Source organism: Morone saxatilis, unplaced genomic scaffold, assembly GCF_004916995.1.
Source record: "Morone saxatilis isolate NCDOM2014 unplaced genomic scaffold, NCSU_SB_2.0 Contig21, whole genome shotgun sequence".
In the NCBI taxonomy this organism is placed as follows: domain Eukaryota; kingdom Metazoa; phylum Chordata; class Actinopteri; family Moronidae; genus Morone; species Morone saxatilis.
Genome location: NW_023339774.1, coordinates 747,231 through 757,157, shown reverse-complemented (window position 1 = coordinate 757,157; position 9,927 = coordinate 747,231). Strand labels below are relative to the sequence as shown.

The 9,927-nt window shown below is 38.3% G+C and overlaps 2 protein-coding genes across 2 annotated transcripts in view; both read left to right on the top strand.

Annotated features, from left to right (window-relative positions):
* Positions 1 to 1,392: 1,392 nt before the first annotated feature.
* On the top strand, positions 1,393 to 9,244 carry LOC118332435 (solute carrier family 12 member 2-like; the record flags this gene model as incomplete). The annotated part of the gene is given in 4 exon segments (XM_035667717.1): positions 1,393 to 1,479; positions 3,189 to 3,324; positions 3,557 to 3,624; positions 4,549 to 9,244. Coding segments are annotated over 4 exon segments (426 nt in total). The 3' UTR covers positions 4,685 to 9,244.
* Positions 6,604 to 9,927, top strand: part of LOC118332803 (solute carrier family 12 member 2-like) — a 15,485-nt gene continuing 12,161 nt past the window's right edge. The window contains exon 1 of the mRNA XM_035668233.1: positions 6,604 to 6,635. Coding sequence (XP_035524126.1) covers positions 6,604 to 6,635 — 32 coding nt within the window. The remainder of the gene's footprint in view (positions 6,636 to 9,927) is intronic.

The window sequence follows — 9,927 nt, the reverse complement described above, 5'->3', positions numbered from 1 at the left end:
TGTTAAACAGCCTTTTTCATGATTAGTTCCACCTGTCTTTGTAATTGAAGGTCTTACGAGCTAATCAAAGCAATTTTGTGCTGCAACCTGTCAGCTATAAATCCCTACAGGTCTTAAAATGAATACGTTTAAAAGGGTGCCCAAACTTTTGTACATCCCATTTTTTACATTTTATTTTATTATAATAAAACTATGTAATGCTACTCTAAGAATTTCGGTCTGGAAAACACTCAAAATGTCTACATCTCTGTAGGAAAACAAATCTTGTTGCTGTGATCTTCTCTTATAAAGGTAGAGCAAATTATCATGAAATCTCAGAGGGGTGCCCAAACTTTTGCATACCACTGTATCTGTTCAAATAGATTTGATTTTTGTTTTGTAAAAAAATATAGTTTTTTGATTGTAAGTTACTGCAGGTATGTTAAAGGGAGAGTTCACCCCAAAATGCGAACGCATATTTTTCTATTTTCTCTCTACCAAACTACACCTGCCAGCTGTAGCTGAACATTAGCTATCTCAGTGGCGCTAGGTAAGCTAGCTAACGTTACAGCTTAGCCGAGTTTCCAACATGAAACTGCTCACAACAAAGTTTATCTCGAGTAACCGGGTCATGATTTCTGGAAAGAGACATTGCAAAGGCTTACTTCAACCAAATGACACAAAACAAAAGAAACCTTACTTTGGTCCTCAGAACTCATTTCCACTAGTTTTCATAGGGAATGTTTTTTGGTAGAAGGTGTTCTGTAGAAGTGGAAAATCACACACATTTGGCATAGTATCACCACATAAAGTGAGAATTTGCATTGATTTGGCGCTCTCTCTTTTAGCTCTGTTTTGGTCCTGAGGGAAATGTGTGTCTCTTTAGCTCGTAAATGCTCCACTATGATAACCAGCAGGTAGAGTTCAGTGGGTGTATCAGAGCTTTTCATTGAAGACAGCTGCCTGCTGCTTGGAACAAGGTTGCTGAGAGCACATAGACTGAGCCGTAACGTTTATAAAGCTTCATGGATGTGATTTGAGCCATTGTTGATATGAAATATTGATCAGAGCAGCATACGATTTAATTTGTATTGAGTTTTGAAACCAGGGACGTTGGAGTAGTACTAAAACAAAAGCTCCATTTGTGACAGATAATGCTTTCAAGCTCTCAGCTTCTTTGAAGTTGAAGCCAAAGGAAATTACTCTCATACGCAGAATGCCACAGTGCTGCCAGTAAAGCCCAGCACACCTGCTTCCACCCTCCCAGAACCTCCATGTTCAAACAGAGTTATTTAAAGTTGCTTCCTCTGGCCTTCACCAGTCAGTGCTGTTATCTCCGGCCACAGCTCGTCTTGCACCTGGTTTCCAGAATTGATCCCAAAGCTCTTTTGTCTTTGCTTTCTTTCCATGCAGGATGGCCACTCTGCTGAGCAAGTTCAGGATAGACTTCTCAGACATCACCGTGCTGGGAGACATAAACACCAAGCCCAAGAAGGAGCAGTAAGTCCTCTTCAGTCAACTTCAAAGAGTAAAGCTTTTCCACCAGCTGAGTCACATTTCACAGTTCTGACCATCATTCCTATCAGTTAAAATAACTTTTTACTCACCCTGCATGTTCTGCTGGACATGCAACACTTAATGTAACCTAATGTAAACTCTCAAATAGAGGCCTGTCACTAGTAAAGGATGGGTAAAGATACTGAGGACGGGGGGTGAAATGACGTGTGATATAATAGCTACGTAGTAGATTGTAAAGCCTGACTGAATGATTTTTGAGACAATACCAACTTTAGATTTTAGATTCTAGTAAATTCAGTATAAGGTCCATTTCTACAGCACTGATTCTATAACAAGTCATGTCACGTAGAAAGTACTACAGCAGCTGAACAGAACAAACATCCAACTTCAGTGTTTCTGTGTAAGGCTAGGTAAGGTAGAAAGCCAACCATTGTTTATTTTCATGCATGTGTTTCATCTTTACTATATGGATATTTAAGAACCATGTTTCACATCAATAGATAGTGATAGGTGGACAAGTCTTTGGCTAGAGAGCCAGTGGAAGAGTGAATCACTGCTGCCCTCATGTGGTCTGTGTGTGTGAAGCAGCAGATACTAATAGACAAATGACTTTAGGTCACATTTTAGTTTGCTTTGAACAGATAATTAGATTAAATTAGATTTTAGATATGACTTGCTGACAGACAGACTGGTATTTTTCTACATTACTTTTGATCATGTGGATGCATAAATGTGTTGTTTTACCTTTTGCTGTAACTTAAAGGATAATTCCAGCCAATTTTTACATGCACTTACATGCACAATTCACATAGGTCACATTTTCAGGTCAGACTATCCAGAACTTTGGATAAATCCAAAACAAGCCTGATTGCTTATTTCTCACATACCTGCTGCACGTATTTATACAGTGATATTTGATGTTACATGAAAATGGGGCCAGTAGTTTTTCTGTAATCCTACTAATAAACAAATAAATGGCATGTAAAACATAAGCTCCTTGGCGGAGTTAATAACGTCATATTGACCTAGTTCAAAGCTGAGATTTAGGAACCCAGTGACGTCACTGAAAAGAAGTAAGAAAGAGAAGAAAGGTTGGAAAGATTAGTCAAACTTACTTGGACGAAAAAATTATTACCCAAATAAAGTATTTAGATGAGATGGGTAAACTGTTGGAACATCTGCCCATGTTCCTTGACATGATGTCTTTGTATCAATATCACAATGGCTGAAACTACCAAAAGAAGTTGTAAAGAAACCATTTAAAGCTGCAGTAGGTAGCTTTTATTAAAATAATGTTTAGTCATATTTACAGAAACTTTCACTATATCCTGACAGTAGGACATGAGACAGATAATTTGTGAAAACATCTGGCTCCTCCTAGTGCTCCTAATGGTATCTGCAAGAATCCACTGGGCTTGGACAAAAAACGGTCGTCAAATACCAACACTTGGGGTGCCAAAGCTTCAAGTCGCCAACTCAAAATCTCTGCTCTGATTGGTTGTTTTCGTTCAGGCCCGGTGGATTCTCTGTCATATTTGCTTAAACTCTCCCTGACATTGAACCCCTTTCCACAGTTGCCACATTTTCAATCATTCAAGTAAACGCAATAGAAATCTCCATATTCTTTAAGGCTTTATGATGTTGTTGCCTGGCTTGTATAAGGGGATTAACATGAAGCTGTTGTTGTGCAGCGTGTCGGCCTTTGAGGAGTTGATCGAGCCATATCGGTTGAAGGAAGACGACATGGAGCAGGAGGCAGCTGAGAGGCTGAAGAACAGCGAACCCTGGAGGATCACTGACAATGAGCTGGAGCTGTACCGCGCCAAGGTCAGCACACTGCTACAGTTCCATATGAATACATCTTCCAGAGCCTGGAGAGTGAATACTTTTCGAATCCACTGCAGCCCAATTTAACTGCTTCAGTAAACAGTTGGTGGAAAGAGTTCAGTGAGGCAGTGTGAGCTGCACTGCTGGGTCACAGTCAGGTTCAAACATTCAGGTATCAGCTTACCAGATAATTATCACAAGCTGCTACAACACTGTTTGTTTTGCTCTTCAGACTAATCGTCAGATCAGACTCAACGAACTGCTGAAGGAGCACTCGAGCACAGCCAACCTCATCGTCATGTAAGCTGCCACTCTGTGTGTGTGTGTGTGTGTTTTTCTTTTAACATGTTGACTACACACTGAGTTCATGCAAGAGTTATGTAGTAGCTGAGGCCGTATCATCTTTCCCACTCCTTAAGTGGTAAAGGCTGGACATTTGTAAAGACATTTTGAAAGACCGATGTGAGATGTTACATGGAAATGGGACTAACTGGGGACTAAATTATGAAGTAAAAGGCATCTGTATGGTTTTTAGTTGGATGGTCGAACACTGTCAGAAACCCCCTCCCTTCCAATGTCAGAAAAGGGGGAGATGTTGTCCAACTACTTTTGTAACTTTCCAATCCAAAACACGGTCACTCTGCTAGAAAAAACTGAAGATTTTTTTTAAATGAAGAAATGCCTCCCAGATGCAGGTCTAGTTTTTAACCCATTCACCCACCACAACTTTCTTCTTACCGTTGGACATTGGCTTTTTTAAATTTTTTATTAAGCTTTCTATACAGCACCTGACGAGCTTAGGTGCCTGGCCAATCCTAGAATTTGAATGCTACGCAGGGCATGTCTTGGCAAGAAAAACAATAGATTCATAATTGCACTGCTGTGAGTAGCTAGCTACCACTCAGTTGTACACAGAAAAAAGTGATTTTTACTGACTGATAATCTAAAAGGTGACTAGATGTATCTTTGTGGTTTTTTATTTATAATTTAATATATAATTTTATAATAGTTTTTGGGCCCCTGCTTGTGTTAAGAGAGCAGTGAACATTTTAAAACCTTTTTTGTTAATTGATTTAAAAAGGGATTTATAGAAATGTACTAATTGCAGGGAGTATCAGTACTGAATCTCTGGCATTGTATTGGTACTAGTATCAATGAATTTTAACCAAAGCAGCCCTATTAATTATTGCCTCTTCTTTTCCTGCTTCCTCTTCCTCTGTGCAGGAGTCTGCCATTGGCCAGGAAGGGCGCGGTGTCCAGCGCTCTGTACATGGCCTGGCTGGAGGTGTTGTCTAAGGACCTGCCACCCATCCTCCTGGTGCGTGGCAACCACCAGAGCGTCCTCACCTTCTACTCTTAAACACACGCGCTGAGAAGAAAATCTGAGTTTTTAAGTCTCACATCCACTTCTGCTTCTGGGAGCAGACCCACACACACATCCCAGTTCCAGTCCAAACCTAAAGGTGCACCACATACACTCCAGAGACGGTAGAAAACACAGCCACTGATGGAAACCACACTGAGAATATAAATAAAGATGAAGGAAGTGATATTGAGATGTGTAAAAAGCCCTACAAGTGATGGAGGAATGTCAGGGTTGAAGGTGGGTGGGGGGTGGTTGTAAGGGTTCCCACTCTGCTCCTTTCTTACTATTTAATCCAAGATGTCTGGGTTTTTCCCTCGTAGCTCTAGTTTCTTCTAATTTCCTCATGAAAATTTCATTTTTGTCAGTTGATTTCTCTCAGGCTCCAAAGCAGTCGTGCACAATGTCCACATTGTTCTCATGATATGGAATATCTTGATGTCAAACTTGTTAAGTTAATTGGACAAGTTGTTGTGTTTGTGATGCAGCAATAATCACCCTGTTGTTTTCCTTAAATATTGGGAGAGAACCATGCAGAATGCTTTGCAACACCTTCTGAAGCCTTATGGATGTGCCTTCCAGTTGAATCAGATAAAATAATTATAATCTCTATCCAGATTGACAATAGTACCTATTATATTGGTGGATAATAGTTTTATTGAGTTTTAAATGTGATTCTTTCTTAGTTGGAGCATTGTATTTATGCGAGTGGATTGCATGGATTTAATGAGGGGTGTCCACTTACTTTCTGTAATTTCTCTCTTTTACCCTAATCAACATGTCTCTGTTTTATTTTTTATTCACTTTTAAGTCTTCCTTTTTAAAGCTGTTGCATATTTACGATAGCCTCAGCTACTCGACACAAGACACAATTTATCTTTTAGGCATGTTGCCTAAAAAAATGTTTATATGGGTCTTAAATTTAAGATCTTGTTGTTTGTCAGAAAAGATGTGAACGTAGTTTTCCATTAACCTAGTCAGGTGGAAATCTCTCCCATGTAGCTGCTGATCCACTAAATTAAGTATTCCTTTCAACAACTGTTTGTGTCAACATGTACGGTTCTTCCCCTGAAAAGAAACGGCTCTACCCAACAAGCTAGTTAAAACCTTGCCTTAATGCTAGAACTAACGATTGTCATGAGTTCCTTTTCTCTTATAAGCCATACTGGCTGGACGGTTTGTCGGTAAATGCAGATAGCGATCCATTATTAACATGTTAGAAGAAGTGTTTCAGCACAATTTTCTTCTGTACTGTATAGGCATCTTAATTTTCTTTTCTAGTCCCACCTGCATTAGTCTGTTACAGTGCTCACTGTAGGCCTGTGTGTTGCTGGTGAAGTGGTCAATCAACAGATGGTAATATATTCCACTTTGCCAGCGTTAGTGCCACAGTAGTCTTGAGTTTTGCACTCCTGTCCGGCTGCTTGTTTGTCTAGGTGTATGATGGACTGCTGGTCTCCCATTCCCACAAAGCCTAGATGGGCAGAGAGAATAAACGATGCGCAAGCTTCATGCTGGAAGGCTTGCTGGAAGATTGTGACATTAGAATGTGTCAAGGCTGAGTGAAGATATACCTCTATGCACATGAGCTTGTGTTACGTAATTGTAATAAAAGTCCATCGCTCCTGCATGTGAAAGGATGTACTTGCCTCAGTTCATTTAAGGACCACTGGCTTGTAGTGTTTTTAAAGGGTACCATGGCTCCAAAAAAAGCCATGTATAGGCCATTTCACAGTTTTAACACTGATGTTCTATATAGGTCAAATGTAGTCCCCTGTTCTACAGAAGACGATTAGGGCCACATGAAAAATGTATTGAGTTCTAGAGTGTCTAAAGTGTAAAAACAAAACAAAATTCTCACTCACAAAAAAGCAACAACTCATAAATGTTTCACGTTGCCCTTGTTGTGTTCTAACATGGCCCTAAAGAAGGTTGACTGGGCCAGAGGGTGCAGATTATTTTCAAATAACTACACAGCTCTGAAATTAAATAAATAAATTAGAACTCTGCTGCTTTTTTGAGGTTGAAGTTACATTGATTCTAAAGGAGTTTTCAGATTGAATGCAAGTGAGTTTTAGAAGTGCTGCCATTGCTTATAAAATCAATTCAAAGACACAAGTGGATGTAAATTCACACTGGGCACCACAAATTAAGGCAAAGTAGACCCTGCAAGTTAAAATGTTTCAACATGAGGGGGAAAATATGCTTATCCCATATCCAATTCATGAAGATGGGGAGATGATAAAAAGACGAGGAGTCTTAACAAATAAAGAATGAACTGAACGTTGCTAGTAAATTTTGAAATCAGAGTTGCTAGCCATCTTACTGCGAACATCTGTACAGTTATTAAAGACAAATGGACTATTCAGAGACTTTAGCAGTTGTGTTCAGTCTCAACACACCTTAAGGTTGGCTTAAGTTTGAGTGCATTGCCCTGCAAAATTAATAATTTAATTAAAATTGCGGATTATTTAGGCTGTGGTATAAGTAGGATAATATTTTGCTAGCTGTCCAGTTTATCAGAAAAATAACTGCACAGCTCATTGTGGATTGCTAATGTTAACAGTTGACAGAAGAGTGAAGTTGGACCTAAACGGCAACATAATTCAGAGGAAAGGGTCTATCATGGCTACTGGGGGTTATGGTTATAGATTAAAAACTGCCACAAAACTAATAATAATAAAACAGGGTTGTCTTTATTTGTAATGTACTTCTTCTCTGCGTTTCCCCCAGGAACAGGCAGGTTCAGCATTTAGCTTGTTACTTTGCTTATGTCCTTAACTGTATGCAATTTCATAAGAGGAATGTGACACGATTCTTAGATTAGCTGAATGTACTGTATAATAATGAACACTACCGCTTGGAGTTAGCATACATAGCCTCCTTTTATTTTCTGTTCCCATGTATATGAATCATTTTCTGCATAGATTGCAGTTAGCACAGTACAGCGTACTGTGTCAGCTTCATTGTGTTGTAAGCGTTCATACAGCTGCACCCCATCACTCTGCTGTTGTTCTAAGCATTCAGTGTGTGCACATTAACTATATACACTCTCTTGCCTACCAGTGTATTAAATATACCATGAGTACTTTCCAAGTATGTGAAAAGCATGCACTAGGTGAGGAACTGTAAACCTTTTTTAAACTTGAAGGCATAGTCAAAGACAATCCTTGGTGAAGTTGTAGTTCGCAATAGAACCACCACCGCCCCAAAACATATTCCTAGCTCACAAATATAAATCATATGTAACTTTACAATAGAAGACACACATTTGCAAACACACCAGGACCCTGCTCCTTCCAATTAGACAAATTTTGATCTCGGTTTCAAGGAACCCACTGGATCTATAAATGTATATACTGCTTGTTTTAAACAGTAAAATTGACTAAGTATATTTGATCCAAACTAGGGACTTAGTCAGGATATCTCTACCTCTGCTGCTTTGATCTTGGCCCCTTTTTTAAAAAAAAATTGCATTTAATGAAGTATAACAATAAATCACTGCAGTGCCACTTCAATTGGCAGTGGCATTCCGAAGTCACAGTTTCATTGACATCTGTTAGTGCAAGTAAGAAAATATTAATACACTTGAGTATCGCAATGTTTTGTTTTGTGATGTATCAATTCTTAAAAATACTGTCAATTTTTGTGTTTAAACACCTAATCACTAGATAGCAGTGTTGTAAACGTTGGATGTTACAGCGGTTGTGATAAATACAAATGCAGATCCCATTGTTCTGGCTGCATAAAAAAGTTAACTTTTTAAAGATTTTAAGCATACAGTGGTGTGTTCTTTATAATGTTAGTTTTTCTAAAATATATATATATATTTTTTTTAAATGGCGATATATCGCCTTGGGTAAATATTGATTCGTAAAATACTATAGTGTGACAATTCGTATATAGCACATACTGTACTTCAAATGTGTTCATCGTATGCATTTGGGACAGTGCAGGTTTAAAACTTTTGGTGAGCTAGAGGGAGATTCTGACATTTGGGGGCGCTATTGTGCACTATAACAAAATCAAGGATTGTATCTTTAAACTTCGTTCATTGTTCTGCTGTGAAGCACTCACTCTCCTTTACTGTTAAAGAACAACAACATTACAAACAAAAACACGGGTTACTCTATATTTGTATAATAAAGAATACATATATGCCTCTATATAAACATATATAAATGTATCAGTCCGACCTGGAGGGGATCTTTGTCTTTGATATGTCACATTAAGTGAAACAAAAAAACCTCCTGTCAACATTTTACAACCAAATAATACTATTTGTGTGTGTGTTGTTTTCTTCACTTATGTCCAGATAGATAGATACTAAAGCCTGTCTGACAATACTACTGTGTTCAACAGAAGAAACCAAATGTCACCTGCACTCATGTCAGCCATGTCATCATTTGACATCTCCTAATTATTGTATGTATTTTTTTGCCAAAGCCCCCTTCCTCTCCAGTCCCCATCTGTCATGTGTTGAGCCATGATGATGGATGATAGTGTAATAAATAAAATCATAAACTCGTCTTTATATCTCATGGTGGTCGACCTCGTCCACACTGCAAACATAAACTAACCTGTAAATAAACTTAGTAGTGTAATGGCATAACTTAAAGGTCCAGTGTGTAACATTTAGGAGGATCTATTGTTAGAAAATGGAATAAAATACTCATAGGTATGTTTTCATTAGTGTCATCATCGCTTGAAAAAAAGAAAAAAAAAACAGTTTTTGTTACCATATGAGTTGTTTTTATCTACAGAGGGAGCGGGTCCTATTTTGGTGGAGTCCACCATGTTGAACCACCATGTTTCTACATTAGTCCAGAATGGACAAACCAAACACTGGCTGTAGATAGGGCATTTTTCTCTTTTTTTGCAAGTTTTGTGGCCACTGTAGTTTCTTCCACACACCTGGAAGTGTTATTCAGTTGGTTGGATGGTTCAATGCTAGATGCCACTAAATCCTACACACTGGTCCTTTTAAGGGAGAGGAATAATTATGTCGAATTTCATTATGGAGAAAGATATTTATTTTAGTTTAGAATATTCTCCACTGTTTTTTTCTTTTTCTTTTTTGTCTTTAATATCTTGGTTTTGGTTGTAAGTTAATTTGCATGTTGTTGTTTTCTTTTGTTTTGTTGCCCTTTGATTTTAGCTAATTGTCTTTTTTTCTCTTTTTGAGTCTGTATTTCTATCTTTTTAATGCCTTTTGACGAAAAGACATGACGACAAAAGCA